This window comes from Danio aesculapii, chromosome 2 (genome assembly GCF_903798145.1).
Source record: "Danio aesculapii chromosome 2, fDanAes4.1, whole genome shotgun sequence".
In the NCBI taxonomy this organism is placed as follows: domain Eukaryota; kingdom Metazoa; phylum Chordata; class Actinopteri; order Cypriniformes; family Danionidae; genus Danio; species Danio aesculapii.
Window position 1 is genome coordinate 1,655,649 of NC_079436.1, and position 21,979 is coordinate 1,677,627.

The 21,979-nt window shown below is 33.3% G+C and overlaps 1 protein-coding gene across 1 annotated transcript in view; it reads right to left on the reverse strand.

Moving 5' to 3' along the window:
• The window catches only part of dab1b (DAB adaptor protein 1b), a 49,732-nt gene extending 32,853 nt beyond the window's left edge, over positions 1–16,879 (reverse strand). Inside the window, exons 1-2 of the mRNA XM_056470632.1 lie at positions 16,717–16,879; positions 1,709–2,028 (exon numbers count right to left, since the gene is read on the reverse strand). Coding sequence (XP_056326607.1) covers positions 1,709–1,802 — 94 coding nt within the window. The 5' untranslated portion in view covers positions 1,803–2,028; positions 16,717–16,879. The remainder of the gene's footprint in view (positions 1–1,708; positions 2,029–16,716) is intronic.
• Between the last annotated feature and the right edge of the window lie 5,100 nt (positions 16,880–21,979).

The window sequence follows — 21,979 nt, forward strand, 5'->3', positions numbered from 1 at the left end:
TGTGTGTGCGTGTGTGTGTGTGTGTGTGTGTGTGTGTGTGTGTGACAGCTGTGCTTCTGAATCAGTTTTCAGATGGATTTTTGTCAGAATGCAGCAGTTGCTATGGAGATGGGGGGGAAAATCACGGTCGGGGCGAATTTCATTCATCATTTATTGGCACTGAATCTAGAACATTTGTTTATTGTTAGAAAATCACTGAACGCCACACTCCTATCTGCATAAGTCTGTGCTCTTTATCATGCTGCTTTTTAAATGTGTCTCTGATGTCTCTAGTGTGTGTGTGCGTGTGTGTGTGTGTGTGTGTGTGTGTGTGTGAGTGTGTGTGTGTGTGTGTGTGTGTGTGTGTGTGTGTGTGTGTGTGTGTGTGTGTGTGTGTGTGTGTGTGTGTGTGAAGTTTCAGCTCAAAATATCACAGTAATAATGTTTATAACTCTCTGAAACTGACCCTTTCAGGCTTTGATCCTAATTGTGTTTCGTTGTATTGACTTCTCTGTTAAATGATTAGTTAATTGATTTGCTATTAATGTTTATAATCTGCTTTTGTGGTACATTTGAACTATAACTCATGACACATTCTTTGTAAAACTTGCATCTGGTTATATTTCTGGAAGCACATTGTGCATTCATCCAAATAAATATGTCAAAAACACAAATAAACTAACTAGTGTTACACTAAAAATTAATTCATTGGATATACTAAAATATTTTAAGGTAGGTGGTTGCAAACAATTGATATGGGCTGAATTTAAACAAACAAATTATATTTAGAAATATTCAACTTAATTTATGTTTATGATAAAAAATAAATTGAATTAAAGTTTAAAATAAAATAAATAAAATGAAATAAAATAAAATAAATTAAAATAGGATTAAATAAAATACAATAAAATTAAATTTAATTAGAAAAATAATAAAATACATTTTTTAAACAAAATAAAAATAAATAAAATAAAAAATAATTATAAAAATAAAATAAAATTAATTAATTAAATTAAATAAAGTAAAAAATAAGATAAGACAAACTAAAATAAAATAAAGTAAATTTTAATAAAAAATAATAAAACAAAAATTAAATGAAATCAAAAAAATTTACAAATATAAAATAAAATAATCTAATTAAATTAAACTTAAAGTAAAAAATAAATAAATAATTAAAAATAAAGCAAAATTAAATAAAAATTTTAAATAAATTAATAAAAAATAAAATTAAATAAAATTAAAACTAAAATTAAATTAAATTAAATTAAAAATAATGATAAAAATTGAATTACATTTTTTTAATAAAATAAAAATATTTAATACATTTTTTATTAAATGAAGTTAAATAAGACAAACTAATAATAAGACAAACTAAACTAAAGTTAACAAGATTAAACAAAAAATATTAAAATAAACAATTTTTTTTACTAAATTAAATTTTAAAATAAATTTTAATTAAATAAAAAATAAATAATAATAAAAAAAATCTAATTAAATTAAAATACATTTAAAAGTAAAATATAAAATAAAATAAAAAATAAAATAAAATAAAATAAAATAAAATAAAATAAAATAAAATAAAATAAAATAAAATAAAATAAAATAAAATAAAAAAATAAAATCAATTGATGTAAAAATATATGAAAAAAATCCTTCTCCCTGACTCACGATGTACATTCATCTTGATAACTTTAAACAAACATGTCAAATAAATACATGAAATTGTTACCTGTCACTGTAAAAACGCTGAACCGACCTCTTCTCCTGGACTCCTTCTTGACGGGGACTTTAAGATCTGCTTGTAGTTCGGCCTCTGTTGACATCCTCCCGTGTTTTTGCTCCTCTCCGTATCATGGAGCTGCTTCTCCTACAGTGACTTCTAGTCGTCTTGAGGAAAATTCAATGTGCTGCCATACTTTCCAAGTCATCTGAGATTATATCCAGTATCACACACACACACAACTCCAGTTAGTGAGATCCTCTGTGTTTCTTCTGCTTTCTTTTTCACAGCTGATCCTCTGAAATTCACATATTTCTCCGTCTGATATGCTGTTGAGACAGACAGAAACATACAAGATGCATTTACTGAACTTAAAGGGATAGTTCACCCAATAAAGAACATTTCCTGTTAATTTCCCCTTTTTTCTTCCTCAGTGGCGCATTAAAGAAGATTTTGAGCTGAATAAATAAATAATATACAAATAAGTTAAACCATGTATAAAATGTAAAAATAAATAAATAAAAATAATAAACAAAGAAACATATACATATATGTATTAATAAATAAATATGCAAATAAATAAATATACTAATAAAAAGAAAATAACTAAATAAAAACATACATATAAAATATATAAATAAATATACAAATAAAATATTTGAATAAATAATATGCAAATAAATAGAAAATAAATAAATAAATAAACACATAAAATATATAAATAAATAAATAAATATGCAAATAAATTAATTAATAGTATGCAAATAAATAGATATAAAATATATGTAATATTATATAAATAAATATATATATTTATATATAAATATAAAATAATTATATAAAATTTATAAATAAAAATACAAACAAATAAAAGAATAAAAAATATACAAATAGAAAATAATTAAATAAAAAATATACATATAAAATTTATGAATAAATAAATATACAAATAAATAAATGAATAAATAAATGAATGAATAAACTGTAATAAATAAATTGTATAAATAAATTTAATACACAAATAAATAAAAACAATAAATAAATAAACATATAAAATGTATTAATTAATAAATATACAAATAAATAAATATACAAATAAATAGAAAATAAATAAATAAAAAACATACATTTAAAATATATAAATGCATAAATATACAAATAAATAAAATATAAATAGATAAAAAATCTATAAATTCAAAATAAATAAATAAAAACATACATATATAATATATAAATAAATAAACAAATAGACAAAAATATATAAATAAATAGAAAATAAATAAATAAAACCATACATATATAATATATAAATAAATAAACAAATAGATAAAAATATATAAATAAATAGAAAATAAATAAATAAAAACATACATATAAAATACATAAAATAAATAAATATACAAATAAATAAATGAATGAATAACATACAAATAAACAGAAAACAAATAAATAAAAAAACGTATATATAAAACATAGAAATAATAATTATTCAAATAAAAATATATACAAATAAATTCATTAATAAATAATATACAAATAAACAGACAATAAATAAATAAAAAACATGCATATAAAATTGATAAATAAATAAATAAATATACAAATAAATTAATAAATAATATACAAATAAATAAATAAAGAAATATACAAAATGTGGTTTTTAGAATCCAAATCAATAGCCAAGGCTCCCGAGGTCTTGTGTAAAAAAAACGAACATTATTTTTAATATTATTAGCTTTAATTTTGTCAGACAAATATCAGCGCATGTGGGAATGTAGTCCGATTTTAGTCCATAATTTCACAATTAAAGTGACCGGACTACATTCACACATGCACCGAGAATTGTTTGACCAGCTAATAATATCATAAATAAGGTTCAATTTCATACACAGACTGATCGTTTCGCTTCACAAGACCTCAGTGTGTCATCAGGAGCCTTGGTTATTGATTTGAACACGTTTGTATGTGTTTATTTTTAATCTAAAAAACCGGTCACCATTCACAGCCATTATATGAATCTCCAAACACCACAGATTCAGCTCAAAATCTGCTTTAATCTATTACTGAAGGAGAAAAAAGGTCCCCGCCATTGTAAATCAACAGTAAATTTAAATTTTCCTTCGATTTTTATCAGGGATCGCCACAGTGGAATGAACTGCCAACTATTCCAGCATGTTTTATACAGCGGATGCCCTTCCAGTCACAACACAGTACTGGGAAACACCCATACACACTCATTCACACACACACTCATACACTACAGCCAATTCAGTTCATCAATTCCCCTATCGCGCATGTCTTTGGACTGTGGGGGAAACCGGAGCACCCAGAGGAAACCCACGCCAACACGGGAAGAACATGCAAACTCCATATAGAAGCACGAACTGACCCAGCCGAGACTCGAACCAGCAACCTTCCTGCTGTGAAAAAAACATCTGAAAGCTAAAACTTTGCTCTGCACTTCGTTAGAGATCTGAAAGTTCTGACCACAGAAACCAAGAGTGTTATTTTGCGCTCTTCAAAGACTCTCGCAGCTCATGCTGAAGTCATGCATAATTAATAAACAAGCTTTGATTTTATTTTTTTTGCCAAGAACTGATGAAGGTTATGAAAAGCCGGCTGTGATGATCAGACTCCAGAAACACCGCCGGCATGAAGCAGATCAGAAAACACGTGCATGTCCGGCTTTACATCAGAACACAGAAAAGAGAGGTTTATATTGTCACTCCGGCACAATGTGATCTGTATTATACTAGCGTGTCTGTGTCTGACAAAAGAATGATTTAATGTGATGAATGAAGGCTCTTTAAAGCTCTTTTTAACTAGGTCAGCGCACCGCTCAATCCTCATGTGGGTCAGAGTCGAGAAGAGCAGATTTTCTCCCTCTAAACCATCACAGAAAACACTTCTGATCAGTGTGTTTGCTTATATTATTCATTAGAACAAATCTGACTGACATGTGTCTCTGTACAGATTTGCATGTACAAATAAATCAGCCATTTTTTTCTTGACATTCAGCAAATATGTACAAGTCAAAATGATTCGCCCTACTGTGAATTTTTCAATATTTCCCAAATGAAGTTGAACAGATTCAGGAACTGCAGGACATTTTCTGTTATTTTACAGACTTATTTCCTCATATATTATTTCTTATATTATGTAAAACGGCTAAAATGTCAATTAAAGTCGCTTTGTTAAACTGTAGTGAAATTATGTAGTTGAACTGTAGGTGCATCAAAAGTCGACAGAGCAGAGTTCAACATCCCATAATGCAATTCACCACTGTTTTTGTGGCATTGTTGCGCATATTTCATTGTTGTGATGGGTCAGAGTAAAGTTTTTGACTGTATTTTTGTTTAAACGCATGCTAGTGTGTCAGATAATTCAAAATAAAGCAGTAATTTAATTCCTAAAGGTGTAGTAGTTAGGATTGACAGTCTTGTGGTCCATATTCAAAACATTTGAAAACACTGAAGCCCCAGGTTTTACTTAATATACATTATATTTGACTGGATGTTTTTCAAGATACTACTCAAGATACTCAGCTGTAAGTGACATTTAAAGGCTTAACTAGGGTAATTAGGGTAAAGTTAGGGTAATTAGACAAGTCATTGTATAACAGTGGTTTGTTCTGGAGACAATCCAAAACTAGTATTGCTGAAGGAGGCTAATAATATTGACCTTAAAATGGCTTTAAAACAATAAGAACTGCTTTTATCCTAGCCGAAATAAAAGAAATAAGACTTTCTCCAGAAGAAAAAATATTAGAGGAAATACTGTGAGAAATTCCTGAATCTGTTCAACATCATTTGGGAAATATTTGATGAAGAAATTCACAGGAGGGCGAATAATTTTGTCTTCAACTGTATGTCTTATTGTGATGCAGCTGGTCTGAAGAAAACAGAAACACACGTCCAGCTTTACCTTCAGCTTCATCATGGAGTCCTGGCACAGTTTAAAATGGGTTTAAAACAATAAGAACTGCTTTTATTCTAGCCGAAATATAAACAAATAAGACTTTCTCCAGAAGAACACTATACACTTTCAGAAATAAAGGTGAGGAAATAAAGGTATTTCAGAAAATACGTGAGTTGTCACTGGGGTGGTACCTTTTCTAAAGGTACACGTTTGTACCTAAACAGTCCATATTAAAACCTCAAGGGTACATATTTGTGCCTAAAAAGTACAAAAGTGTTCCTCTTAAATGTTTTAGATACTAATATATACTTTTGAGGTACCAATATAGACCCTTAAAGTACAAACGTGTACCTTTTTACCACCCCAGTGACAACTTGTGTACCTTTATTTCTGTATATATTAGTGTATAGTATTTTTTTCTTCTGGAGAAAGTCTTGTTTTATTTCGGCTAGAATAAAAGCAGTTCTTATTGTTTTAAAGCCATTTTAAGGTCAATATTATTAGCCCCCTTAAGCAATATTAGTTTTGGATTGGTCATACAATGACTTGTCTAATTACCCTAACTTTACCCTAATTAACCTGGTTAAGCCTTTAAATGTCACTTTAGGCTGAGTATCTTGAGTAGGATCTTGAAAAACATCCAGTCAAATATAATGTATATTAAGTAAATCCTGGGGCTTCAGTGTTTTCAAATGTTTTGAATATGGACCGCAAGACTGTCAATCCTAACTACTACACCTTTAGGAATTAAATTACTGCTTTATTTTGAATTATTTGACACACTAGCATGCGTTTAAACAAAAATGCAGTCAAAAACTTTACTCTGACCCATCACAACAATGAAATATGTGCAACAATGCCACAAAAACAGTGGTGAATTGCATTATGGGATGTTGAACTCTGCTCTGTCGACTTTTGATGTTGAAAATTCAACTCTACAGTTTAACAAAGCAACTTTAATTGACACTTTAGTCGTTTTAAATAATATAAGTAATAATCTATAAGGAAATAAGTCTGTAAAATAACAGAAAATGTGCTGCAGTGAAGTGATGTTTTGTAAACAAAATTCAGTATCGAATACGTCATTGACAATTATTCTATTATCAAATCAGTTCTTGACCAAACCCCTTTATATACCAAAGCTGTCTTACCTGCAGCATCTCACGACTTTAGCATCCCTCAACCACCCTGACACCTCACCTCTTAAGCATTACATTCCCAGGGAGAGCGTTCTGGGGCCGGGCTAGATACTTTGCTCGAATCCCAACTCCTCTCTGTTTCCTGATAAGAGGAATAACTTGAGTTGGGGTGTCTCCTCGAGCTCAGAGCCCTCTCCCCGGACAGCACGCCAAATACGCTTTATTCTGAAACCATTGCAAGTGTGAACTCATGAATTACAAGGTGTTTGTAGAGTAATAAACAGGCAGTACAGCACTGCACACTATTACAAATGTTTATAAAAATCAATCTGGCAACCTGAAAAAAACAAAAACCTTTCCAATGTTTTGAATACTGTCAATGCATACTGCTTCTTTAACAATCAAATTATTGATTTTGTCACATATAAAGTAAATAATTGTGTTTTTAAGCTAATTCCATGCATAATCACCAGCATGAGATGTTTACAAATGTATTGAGAATTGACAGAAAACACAAATTAAAATCTTTTCTGTTTTTAAAAGTGCTGTATGTAGGTTCTTCTACAGCAGTGTTTCCCAACCCTGTTCCTGAAGGCACACCAACAGTACATCTTTTGGATGTCTCCCTTATCTGAACCATTCATTTCAGGTTTTCAAGTCTCTTCTAATGTTCTGATGATTTGATTCAGGTGTATTTGAATAGGGAGAGATGGAAAATGTGTACTGTTGGTGTGCCTTCAGGAACAGGGTAGGGAAACTCTGGCCTACAGCATAAAATACAATAATATGTTTTCAGATGTTTAAGAAACATGCTAAATGAACATATTTGTTTATCTGAAAAACAATGCTAGTCAGTTATTCTCCTTTCATAATGTGTGATTCATTAAAAAACTCTTTAACAGTTTAACAAAGTGACTTTTGTTGACATTTTAGTCATTTGAAATAATAATATAATGCGTAAGAAATAATATATCTAGAGAAATGAGTGTGTAAAATAACAGAAGGTGTGCTGCAGTTCATTACAAGGTGTTTGTAGTGTAATATACAACACCAACACAGACAATACAGCACTGCAAACTATTACAAATGTTTATAAAAATCAATCTGGCAACCTGAAATAAACAAAAACCTTGCCAATGTTTTGAATACTATCAATGCATACTGCTTCTTTAACAATCAAATTATTGATTTTGTCAATGTTTTTAAGCTATTTCCATGCATAATTACCAGCATGAGATACAAATGTATTGAGAATTGACAGAAAGCACAAATTAAAATCTTTTCTGTTTTTAAAAGTGCTGTATGTAGGTTTTTGACTCTTCTACAGCATAAAATACCATAATATGTTTTCAGATGTTTAAGAAAAATGCTAAATGAACATATTTGTTTATCTGAAAAACAATGCTAGTCAGTTATTCTCCTTTCAAAATGTGCGATTCATTAAAAAACTCTTTAACAGTTTAACAAAGTGACTTTTGTTGACATTTTAGTCATTTGAAATAATAATATAATGCGTAAGAGATAATATATCTAGAGAAATAAGTGTGTAAAATAACATAAAATGTGCTGCAGTTCATTACAAGGTGTTTGTAGAGTAATATACAACACCAACACAGACAATACAGCACAGCACACTATTACAAATGTTTATAAAGGTCAATCTGGCAACCTGAAATAAACAAAATCTGTCCAATGTTTTGAATTTGGAGCACAATACTATCAAAACATGCTGCACCTTTAAGAATTAAATCATTACTTTATTGAGGAGTCACATTTTAAGTAAATAATTGTGCGTTTTAGCTATTTTTATGCTTTCATGAGTTCATAAAGCGGGCAGCACGGTGGCTCAGTGGTTAGCACAGTGACCTCACAGCAAGAAGGTTGTTGGTTTGAGTCCCGGCTGGGCCGGTTTGCATGTTCTCCCCATGTTGGCGTGGATTTCCTCCGGGTGCTCCGGTTTCCCCCACAGTCCAAACACATCCACTATAGGTGAATTGATGAACTAAATTGGCTGTAGTGTATGAGTGTGTGTGTGAATGAGTGTGTATGTGTGTTTCTCAGTACTGGGTTGCGGCTGAAAGGGCATCCGCTGTGTAAAACATATACCAGAATAGTTGTTGGTTCATTCTGCTGTGGCGCCCCCTGATAAATAAGGGACTGAGCCGAAGGAAAATGAATGAATGACTGAGTTTATAAAGAGATGTTGTCATAACCTGACTCTCTGCAATGATAATAAAGAGCTTTACTCCATGCATCAGTATTAGTCAGTAAATCCAGGGGCATGTGGTTTGCTTCAGCTGTAATAATGAGATCAAGCCTCAGAGTTTCGACATCATGATGCCATTTCCCTGCGGATCCTTTGCGCTAAAGCATCAGATCTGTCTGTGTTTCTATTTTTGTTTCCCTTTCGTGGGAACTATTCGACAAGTTTAATCAAAAATACAGTCAAAAATACTCACAATTTGTGCGACTTCCCTGTGTTCTGAAGGGAATTACACTGTAAAAAAGATCTGTCAATAAACAGTTTTCATATATTGTAGTGTTTATTGTTATGTGTAGTAGTTTTCAGTGCTATATTGTCTGTGTTGGTGTTGTATATTATGCTACAAACATCTTGTAATAAACTGCAGCTCATTTTCTGTTATTTTACACACTTATTTCTCTATATATTACTTCTTATACAATATATTATTACTTTAAATGACTAAAATGTCAATAAAAATCACTTTCACATCTGTAGAATTGAATTTTTAACATCAAAAGTCGACAGAGCAGAGATCAACATCCCATAATGCAACTCACCACCGCAAATAAACACTGTTAATTAGCAGATCTATTTTTTTACAGTGTATGTAACTAATGTGAAGCTTCAAAACTAACCCCCTGAACTTATTCCAATCCAATTTATGACTTGTTGGCTAAAAACTCATAGCCTGAAGTTTAATTTAGGCTCATCCAAGCTCTCACTAATTGATTCATCAATCATCCATCTCTCCGTTTCCCAAACTGCTTGTTCTACAGAGCGATCAGCCAATCAAAGAAAAGGAAAACAGAGAGTTCCTAACGACCAGTTTAATTTATTTAAAGGCCAATTAATTTTATTTGAGCTGTTTAAATAATCACTTAGTCCCTTATTTATCAGGGGTTGCAATAGCGAAACGAACCGCCAACTATTCCAGCATTTGTTTTATGCAGCGTATGCCCTTCCAGCTGCAACCCAGTACTGGGAAACACCTATACACTCTCACTTTCACACACACACACACACACACACACACACACACACACACACTCAGTTTAGTTAATCAATTCCCCATTAGCGCATGTGTTTGGACTGTGGGGGGCTCCCGGAGGAAACCCATGCCATCACGGGGAGAACATGCAAACTCCACACAGAAATGCCAACTGACCCACCTGGGACTCGAACCAGCGACCTTCTTGCTGTGAGGCCACAGTGCTAACCACTGAGCCACCACTCCGCCCTCAACAGATAATCTCATTTTCATAGCATATGTTGACATTAATACTGATGCTTTGTCTAATGCCTGTATATAAATGAATGCTTTTCTCCTCAGGGGGATTTATGAGTACTTGGCCAATAACATCTGCCATTTAGGGTTAAAATATGTCATATGTTGAATAAGCATATGGGAATTATAGGGTGCACTTGACAAATCTACAACTTGGCCTCCTGAAGCAGTGGTTTTTCAATCCTGGTCCTGAAGAGCCACAGCTCTGCACTAGGCTTGGGCTGTATCCATATTTTGATACCGTCAAACGTCCTCCCTTTTTTACCTCGGTATCTGGTATTACCGTGCATAATAAAAAAATTATGACGTAAGGGTTAGACCAGTGTTTCCCAACTCTGTTCCTGGAGGCACACCAACAGTACATATTTTGTATGTCTCCCTTATCTAACCTATTCTTGTCAGGTTGTGAAGTCTCTTCTAATGTTCTGATGAGTTGATTCAGGTGTGTTTGATTAGGGAGAGGTTGAAAATGTGTACTGTTGGTGTGCCTTCAGGAACAGGGTTGGGAAACACTGGGTTAGACAGCGTTAGGAAACTGTTGTCTTGTGCCTAAACCATTCAGAAACTGAATACGGTATATGCGACCTTAGGTTTGCGGTCACCTGCTTGTCTTGTTCGGATTAGAGATCTGCGCGGGACGCTCTCTCTCATTCACACACACAGACACACATAAACAGCATCCATGCGCGTGTGCTCGATATTGTTAGACCGCCCGTTCAAATTACACCAGAGTTACTGACCGCTCCCGCGCTTTATTCGGAAATGTATTCCCACACCGCAAGAAATCTAGTCGGGTCCCACGGCTCCCGCAGACCTCTACTTCGCATTTACCACGTCTCCCTTCTCGTTCGGTTGAAACCCGAAATACTGCCAAACTGCTGAGGTTGTGTTCTTTTTCGAGATCAGGTCACTTGGTGCGCGACTCGCCATCTTACCTCACCTCTCTCTCTCTCCTCCACACTGTCCCGTGATGACAATCACGCACACGCATTTTTAGGCATTAAATAAATAATATTTACTACTTAATACTTGTCTCCTATTTAAGTGCATTGTTTTTTATGACGGTATAACGGTATTGAAACTTACACCGTTGGTATTTCTAGATCCCGCGGTATACCATATTACCGTATTACCACCCAAGCCTACTCTGCACATATTTTGTATGTACAGCTGACGTCAGTTCGCCCTCCTGTGAATTTTTGATTTCTTTTTCAATGATTTCCCAAATGATGTTGAACAGATTCAGGAATTTCTCACAGTATTCCCTCCAATATTTTTTCTTCTGGAGAAAGTCTTATTTGTTTTATTTCGGCTGGAATTAAAGCAGTTTTTAATTGTTTTAAACTCATTTTAAGGTCAATATTATTAGCCCCCTTAAGCAATATTAGTTTTGGATTGTCTCCAGAACAAACCACTGTTATACAATGACTTGCCTAATTACCCTAACTTTACCCTAATTAACCTAGTTAAGCCTTTAAATGTCACTTTAAGCTGAATATTAGTGTCTTAAAGAATATCTAGTCTAACATTATGTGCTGTCATCATGACAAAGAGAAAAGAAATCAGTTATTATGAGTTATTAAAACTATTGTGTTTAGAAATGTGTTGAAAAAATCTCTCCGTTAAACAGAAATTGGGGAAAAATATACAGGAGGGCTAATAATTCTGACTTCAACTATATGTTTTCTGAAACACTCATGAAGTTCAGCTCTTTCATAACTAGCTGATGATCTAAATCATGAGTTTATTAAAGGAGAAACATCAAATATGCAGTCCCCAAAGACCAGGGGGCAACATTTGGAGTGTTTTTGCATCTTTGATGGGCACTTAGGAAGGTGAAAATTTACATATGTATACTTTAATAGGGGCTTACAAACAACTGTGAACAACTCAATCCCTTAATGGGGAACCCTTCCATAAGTCCACTAGCAAGTGTACAGTAATTCATTCATTCATTTTTCTTTCGGCTTAGTGCCTTATATATACCACAGCGGAATGAACCACCAACTATTCCAGCATATGTTTTACACAGCGCATGCCTTTCTAGCCACAACCCAGTACTGGAAAACACTGTGGCTCAGTGGTTAACACTGTGGACTCACAGCAATAAGGTTGCTGGTTCGAGTCCTGGCTGGGTCAGTTGCCATTTCTGTGTGGAGTTTGCATGTTCTCCCCATGTTGGCATGGGTTTCCTTCGGGTGCCTCCCACAGTCCAAACACATGTGCTATAGGGGAATTGATTAACTAAATTGGCTGTAGTGTATGAGTGTGTGTGAATGAGTGTGTATGGATGTTTCCCAGTACTGGGTTGCAGCTGGAAGGGCATCCGCTGTGTAAAACATATGCTGGAATAGGCGGTTCAATCCCTGATGAATAAAGGGACTAAGCTGAAGGAAAATTAATCAATATGTAACTTTAAGGACCTGTTAGGAACAAAAATACTGAAAAGGTACCACCCCCTTCTGTACCTTTATTTCTGAGAGAGCAGTGTATTTTTGACTACAGCCAAAAATGTACCCAAACATAAGACTCTTAAAAAAAAGAGTTCACAAATTACTGCTCCCTTTGCAAAGAGCTTTCCAAATAATGTCATTTTTGAGATGCTCCCTCGGAAGACCACACTCACAGCCCTTCACACTCACTAGGGATTCTCACTTCCGATTAGAAAATGCCCCTGGGGATTTAAAAACACTGCTTTAAATATTAATGTGTGAAAAACTCAAAAGAAAAAATAAATAGTCCGGGATCTCAATGACACAGAGAGCAGAAAGTACCGCATCACCTGCAGTTAGCGCACACTCAGATCCCATGAAATTAAAAGAATGTTTTTTAGATGTTAGTATCGGTATGTTAGTTTACAAGCTAGTGTGCTCCAAAACTGTCACATTTAGAAGATATAAACATCCAAAGCTTGCAGTTTGTCACTTCCGCCTAAATGGATCAACCATTTTTTGACGTCTTCTCATACTTCAGATTCTAATAAAATCTTCTGACCAATCAAATGGTCTTTAGTGTCTGACATGCCCCGCCCCCTTCTTCTCATTGGCTTTTGCCCCGCCCTCTCTTCATGTTTCAGTTAAGGTTACGTCAAAGATCGAATAAAAAAAGGTTCATTTCAAAGCGCTTAGGGACCACACTATAATATTTGACTAGATATTCTTCAAGATACTCGTATTCATCTTAAAGTGACATTTTTGTTTAAACGCATGCTAGTGTGTCAAATAATTCAAAATAAAGCAGTAATTTAATTCCTAAAGGTGTAGTAGTTAGGATTGACAGTCTTGCGGTCCATATTCAAAACATTTGAAAACACTGAAGCCCCAGGATTTACTTAATATACATTATATTTGACTGGATGTTTTTCAAGATACTACTCAAGATACTCAGCTTAAAGTGACATTTAAAGGCTTAACTAGGTTAATTAGGGTAAAGTTAGAGTAATTAGACAAGTCACTGTTTAAAAGTGGTTTGTTCTGGAGACAATCCAAAACTAATATTGCTTAAGGGGGCTAATAATATTGACCTTAAAATGGCTTTAAAACAATTAAGAACTGCTTTTATTCTAGCTGAAATAAAACAAATAAGACTTTCTCCAGAAGAAAAAATATTATAGGAAATACTGTGAGAAATTCCTGAATCTGTTCCAACATTTGGGAAATATTTGAGAAAGAAAAGAAAATTTACAGGCTTCATTTTGACTTCAACTGTATGTCTGCATATATAGCATTTAACATTTGACATAAAAAATATGAAAAGAAAAATCAATAATTTTGACCCTTACCATGTACTTTTTTGTCTAAATGCCAAAAAAAAAAAAAAAAAAAAAAAAAAATATATATATATATATATATATATATATATATATATATATATATATATATATATATATATATATATATATATATATATATATATATACTCGTACAACATATATACTGGTTTTGTGATCCAGGGTCACATGTACTTGGTTCATATCTACTTTTCATTTGTCTTGTCTATTGAGTCTTCTATTATGTAAGCATCAGTCAAACAAATGCTCTTTTCAGGCGTGTTCAGATTCACTCGTCAGTTTTCATGTCAGTCTAATAAGATTTCACATCACAAGATCCAAACCCCCAGCACCAAAACCCACTGTCTGTACATTGCATATAGTGGTAGATGTGCAAGAAAATATATAGTCAGGAGTGAACCACAAGCAAATGTAGTCTACTTAAAATCTTTAGACAGTTTGAACAGCAAATCTTTAAATAGCCATTTTTATATGATCATTTATATGAAGATTTAGGTTTTTTAACTGCGTACATGGCGTCACAGTGGGTAGCATGATCGCCTCACAGCAAGATGGTCGCTGGTTCGAGCCCCGGCTGGGTCAGTTGGTCAGTTCTGTGTGGAGATTGTTCTCCCCATGTTGGTATGGGTTTCCTCCGGGTGCTCCAGTTTCCCCCACAGTCTAAACACATGCTCTATAGGGGAACTGATGAACTAAATTGTCCGTGGTGTATGAGTGTGTGTGAATGGGTGTTTCCCAGTACTAGGTTGCAGCTTGAAGGGCATTTACTGTATAAAACACATGCTGGATAAGATTCCTGATGATTAAATGGACTAAGCCGAAGGAAAATGAATGAATGAATAACCTATATGTCTTTTTTTATATGGTAATATATATGAAGATTTAGGGCCTGGTGGGAGGCTGATCACACTGAATCCTTTACTTATTTATAGGGTGACTGATATGATATGACAATCAGAACTAATATTACAGCAGTGAAGTTTCTAGATCAAACTATTTTCATGAGTATATAAATGCATTACATTTTTAAAAATGAGGGATATTTCAACCCAAATATGGGGGAAAATATGGACAAACTCTAAAGGTTGGGTTAAATTTGTTCTATAAGTTTTATAAAAATAAACAACAACTAACCAAAAGAAATCAAAAAGTTGGATTATGCATATTTTACCCCAAATTTTAACTTTCTATGTAGTCACTCTGCAAAACACATTCATTCATTCATTCATTCATTCATTTTCTTTTTGGCTTAGTCCCTTTATTAATCTGGGGTCGCCACAGCGGGATGAACCACCCAAACACATTCCTATTCTGCTATTTTTGTATAGCTAAATCATACACTATAAACAATGTCGGGTTATTTTAACCTAACGTTGGGTAAAAGTTGGACAAACCCAACCTACATTGCAAAAATGTTCCTACTAAAAGAGTTTGTGTCTTGTTTAGTCAAGATTTATTCTTAAATCAAAAAGCATTTTCTAGATGAGGACAAGATATTGTTTTAATTCTGATGCATTATTTCTAAAAACAACACACTATTTTTAGCTTGTCTAGAATTTTTAAATATTTGGACTAGAAACAAGACAAAAACTCAAAGTAAAAAACTCATAAAACTCATTTAAATTTAATAGAATAAATAAATAATAACAACGACAATAACATTTGATTTGACCCAACATTGGGTTAAAATAACCAGCATTTTAAAAGTGTAAAATAACAAATTCTGAGAATTCCATTTGGCAAATTAAGCTAAAAGTTATTAAATGTCCGGGTTTAGTTTAATAGCCATAAAACAATGTTAGATGAAACCACAACTATAACACAACCATATTTTACATAGACAGACTCAGATTTAGATCATGTGATGTGAAATATTATTAGACTGACATGAAAACTGATGAGTGAATCTGAACACGCCTGAAAAGTGCATTTGTTCAACTGACGCTTACATAATAGAAGACTCAATAGACAAACCAAATGAATATAAACCAATGTTGTTTGATAAAATGAAATGAAAATCATATGGGAAAAATGACCCTGAACCACAAAACACAGATATAATAAATAAAAATAATCAGAAATACACTGTAAGCTCTTATTTTATAGCAAAATGATTGGAATATTAGGTAAAGATCATATTCCATTAAGATATTTTGTAAATGTCCTACTGTAAATATATTAAAACTTAATATGTGTTTATTGATATGCATTTATAAGCAGTAAAACAGGGACAAAACCAACCGCTGGGTTAATAATTGATTACATTTATCGCACTAAATTGGGTTTGTCCAAATTTTGGGTTGAAGCTTCTAACTATTCTCAATCTAACCCATTTTTTACTAAAAGTACATAACGATTCACTTACAATTCAGTAAATTACAGAACAACTAAAAAACAAACAGCAAATTATAACGTAATATTTCTATTTTGCTGCGATAGTCATCATCGTTTCAAAGAAATCTCTTCTAATTTAACCATAATGGATGATTATTTTCACACCAATCTATCTTCAATACTGATAGAATAATAACTATACCCAAAATAAAGAGTTTGAAAATTAAATATCACGTCTATAATCCTTACAAAGGTGTGTTTGTGTCTTATAAACACACTGCGCACCTGTAACGCATTGCTACTCACCTCGTCGCGGTCACTTCCGATATACATCCATTTATTTCCAACCATTATCAACGTCCAGCAGCTCGAGTGCTCGGATTACGAGTTAAATCCATATTTCTACACATACATATACATGCGAAAGTCAAATATCAAGAGGCAGCATGTGAAGTTGCTCAGTTTCAGCTTCGCGACGCTGGAGAGAAATGAAAAAAGCAGAATAAACGGCTGAGGGGAGAGAAATGAGGCGATGGGGAGGGGGAGAAAAAAAAAGCAGAAAGACCCCCGTGACAAAATCATTCAAATGCACGGAGGATAATGCGGAGATGAGTTGAAGGGGGATGGGAGAGGATTAAGTGGGAAATGGGGGAATCAGAAGCCCACCCTTTACATATATATAATAACAGATGCCCAAATCTGTAGTGCTTTTGACGGTCCATGTTCAAAACACTCAGGTGATGTAGGGGAAACAAATGTACGTATTTTAATTTGGTGTTTAAAAAATTGGCTGGCGTCCAACATAAATAAAATTATCTGTAGTTAATATTGTAGTGTTTTTAATTGAATTGTGTGGTTAATGTGTTATACAGTTGCTATGGTAACGCGATACATATAGAAATACAAACAAAATCACCGGTTGATGGTTGTTGGATAGCTGCGGTTGGAAGTTAACGCTATGATTTCTATTATTTATTAAATCAACCATTAATTGTACTTTATTAACGAGTTCCCCTAAACATAATACTCACAGTAATATAAAAATAATAATTACACCGAGTATTATTCATAAATGTAGTAAACTACCCATTAAATCGAATAACGTCGACCACTCTTAGGTAAGTCTGGAGGGGATACATCTGCGGTCGGAGATCAACGATGATTAAATTAACCATTAATTTTGTTTTATTAACGACTACGGACTACCCCTAAACACAATCTCACAGTACTGTAAAAACATTATACCGAGTATTCATATATTCAGTAAACTACCTGTTAAATCGAATTTTAACGTCCACCCCTACACTCTGAGGTAAGTCTAGAAGGGATACATACGGTCATAAGTCAACGATGGTTATATTTAACCATTAATTGTGTTTTATTAACGACCACCCATAAACATAATCCTCACAGTAATGTAAAAACAGTAATTATACTCAGTATTATTCATATTATTCAGTAAATTAAACATTAAACTGCATTTATGTCTACCCCTACCCGCTGAGGTAGTCTAGAAGGGAGACAGCTGCGGTCGAAGGTTAATGAGAAATTATTTCTAACTAGATATTAAAGTTTGAGGACAAACTTTATGGTGGCTTGAAAAGCCGAGTCTGAATTAGCATGTTACTAGCATGAATTAGCAAGTAACTAGCATGATTCTAACATAAATTAGCATGTAACTAGCATGATTCTAGCATGAATTAGCATGTTACTAGCATGTTTCTAGCATGAATTAGCATGATTCTAGCATGAATTAGCATGTTACTAGCATGTTTCTAGCATGAGTTAGCATGTTACTAGCATGTTTCTAGCATGAATTAGCATGTTACTAGCATGATTCTAGCATGAATTAGCATGTTACTAGCATGTTTTTAGCATGAATTAGCATGTTACTAGCATGTTATTAGCATGATTCTAGCATGAATTAGCATGTTTCTAGCATGAATTAGCATGTTATTAGCATGATTCTAGCATGAATTAGCATGTTACTAGCATGATTCTAGCATGAATTAGCATGTTACTAGCCTGATTCTAGCATGAATTAGCATGTTACTAGCATGTTTCTAGCACGAATTAGCATGTTACTAGCATGTTTCTAGCATGATTTAGCATGTTATTAGCATGATTCTAGCATGAATTAGCATGTTTCTAGCATGAATTAGCATGTTATTAGCATGATTCTAGCATGAATTAGCATGTTACTAGCATGATTCTAGCATGAATTAGCATGTTTCTAGCATGAATTAGCATGTTACTAGCATGATTCTAGCATGAATTAGCATGTTACTAGCATGATTCTAGCATGAATTAGCATGTTACTAGCATGATTCTAGCATGAATTAGCATGTTACTAGCATGATTCTAGCATGAATTAGCATGTTACTAGCATGATTCTAGCATGGATTAGCATGTTACTAGCATGATTCTAGCATGGATTAGCATGTAACTAGCATGATTCTAGCATGAATTAGCATGTTACTAGCATGTTTCTAGCATGAATTAGCATGTTATTAGCATGATTCTAGCATGAATTAGTATGTTACTAGCATGATTCTAGCATGAATTAGCATGTTACTAGCATGTTTCTAGCATGAATTAGCATGTTACTAGCATGATTCTAGCATGAATTAGCATGTTACTAGCATGATTCTAGCATGAATTAGCATGTTATTAGCATGATTCTAGCATGAATTAGCATGTTACTAGCATGATTCTAGCATGAATTAGCATGTTACTAGCATGATTCTAGCATGGATTAGCATGTTACTAACATGATTCTAGCATGGATTAGCATGTAACTAGCATGATTCTAGCATGAATTAGCATGTTACTAGCATGTTTCTAGCATGAATTAGCATGTTATTAGCATGATTCTAGCATGAATTAGTATGTTACTAGCATGATTCTAGCATGAATTAGCATGTTACTAGCATGTTTCTAGCATGAATTAGCATGTTACTAGCATGTTTCTAGCATGAATTAGCATGTTACTAGCATGATTCTAGCATGAATTAGCATGTTACTAGCATGTTTCTATCATGAATTAGCATGTTATTAGCATGATTCTAGCATGAATTAGCATGTTATTAGCATGATTCTAGCATGAATTAGTATGTTATTAGCATGATTCTAGCATGAATTAGCATGTTACTAGCATGTTTCTAGCATGAATTAGCATGTTACTAGCATGTTTCTAGCATGAATTAGCATGTTACTAGCATGATTCTAGCATGAATTAGCATGTTACTAGCATGTTTCTATCATGAATTAGCATGTTATTAGCATGATTCTAGCATGAATTAGCATGTTATTAGCATGATTCTAGCATGAATTAGCATGTTTCTAGCATGAATTAGCATGTTATTAGCATGATTCTAGCATGAATTAGCATGTTACTAGCATGATTCTAGCATGAATTAGCATGTTACTAGCATGATTCTAGCATGGATTAGCATGTTACTAGCATGTTTCTAGCATGAATTAGCATGTTACTAGCATGTTTCTAGCATGAATTAGCATGTTACTAGCATGATTCTAGCATGATTCTAGCATGAATTAGCATGTTACTAGCATGATTCTAGCATGAATTAGCATGTTATTAGCATGATTCTAGCATGAATTAGCATGTTACTAGCATGATTCTAGCATGTTACTAGCATGTTTCTAGCATGAATTAGCATGTTATTAGCATGTTTCTAGCATGAATTAGCATGTTGTTAGCATGAATTAGCATGTTTCTAGCATGAATTAGCATGTAACTAGCATGATTCTAGCATTAATTAGCATGTAACTAGCATGTTACTAGCATGATTCTAGCATGAGTCAGCTTGTTTCTAGCATGAATTAGCATGTTGTTAGCATGATTCTAGCATGAATTAGCATGTTACTAGCATGACTAGCATGTCACTATCGTGTTGCTAGCACCTTTCTAGCAAGATTAGCATGTCAGTAGGATGTTAAAACTGTTAGCATGTGTTAGAATAGCTAGTCACAGTCTCTGGGACAGTTGCTAGGGTGCTGAAATTGGTTGCTAGGGAGTGGCTAGTAAGTTTAAAGGTAATCAGTGATTGGCTGCTGGCTAGACTGAGTTGAATGAGGCCAGACTCTAGTCTGTAGGACAGTCTGATGCAGAGTTATGAGCTCACAAAGGTTGATCCAATGTTAAGTAAATGGGAGTCTTTTACAATGGAGGTATATGGGACAGTTGCTAGGGTGCTGTAAGTGGTTGCTAGGGAGTGGCTAGTAAGTTAAAAAGTCATCAGTTATTGGCTGCTGGCTAGACTGAGTTAAATGAGTCCAGTTAGAAGTCTGTAGGACAGTCTGATGCAGAGTTATGAGCTCACAAAGTTTGACCCAATGTTAAGTCAATGGGACTTTTGGGATTTTTCTGGGTCGTTTTTCGGAAAACCCAAGGTCGGATCAGTTAGAAAAGATATAGCAACCCGAGTCAGACCAGTTTGAAGGTTTGACGAAAGTTTGAAGTATGTAGCTTGAAAGGCCTAGGAGGAGATACACTTAGAAATTAGTCTCAGAAGAATAAGAAGAAGAAGAAGAAGAAGAAGAAGAAGAAGAAGAATAATAATAAGTTTAAGATAGATAACAATATGCTGGCTTTTCAAGCCACCATAATTATTTATTAAATAGCCATTAACTGTGTTTTATTATCGACTACCCCTGACCCCAACCCTCACAGTAATGTAAAAACAATCATACACCGAGTGTTATTGATAATATTAATTAAATGACCCATTAAATCGCATTTTAATAACGTCGATTCCAACCAGCTGAGATAAACGTCTAGAAGGGATACATCTGCGGTCGGAAGTTGATAATTATTTTTATTATATATTAAGTATTAATTGTGTTTTATTAACGACTGCTCCTAAACTTAACCCTTACAGTAGTGTAAAAACAGCAATTTATACAGAGTATTATTCATATTAATAATTAAATACCCATTAAATTGCATTTTATTAACGTCTACTCCCATACGCGCTGAGGTAAAACAAATCTAGAAGGGATACACCTGCGGTCGGAAGTCCACGATAATTATTTATTGATTTATTTATTAAATTAACAATTATTGTGTTTTACTTACGACTAGCCTATCCCTCAGTAACGTAAAAAAATGTTATTAAATAAATTACCCATTAAATTGCATTTCTTTAATGTCAACCTCTGCTGAGGTAGTCTAGAAGGGATAAAATTATCTATGGATAATTTACTAAATAATATGAATAAATCAATACTCGGTATAATGACTGTTTTTACATTACTGTGAGGGCTGGATTTAGGGGTAGACGTTAATAAAATACAATCAATGGGTAATTTAATACATAATATAAATAATTCTCGTTAACTTCCAGCTGCAGGTGTATACCGTCTAGCAACCTCCAATACTGTAGTTTTCTACACACTAGATACTACAATACACCACAGTTTACTGTAAAACTAACGTATACTACAGTATTTATTAGTTTGTCAGTTCACTAATACTACGGTAGCTGCATTCATTAGCAAATAAATATTATGTAATATATGATGAATCCATAACACTGTTGGATTTACT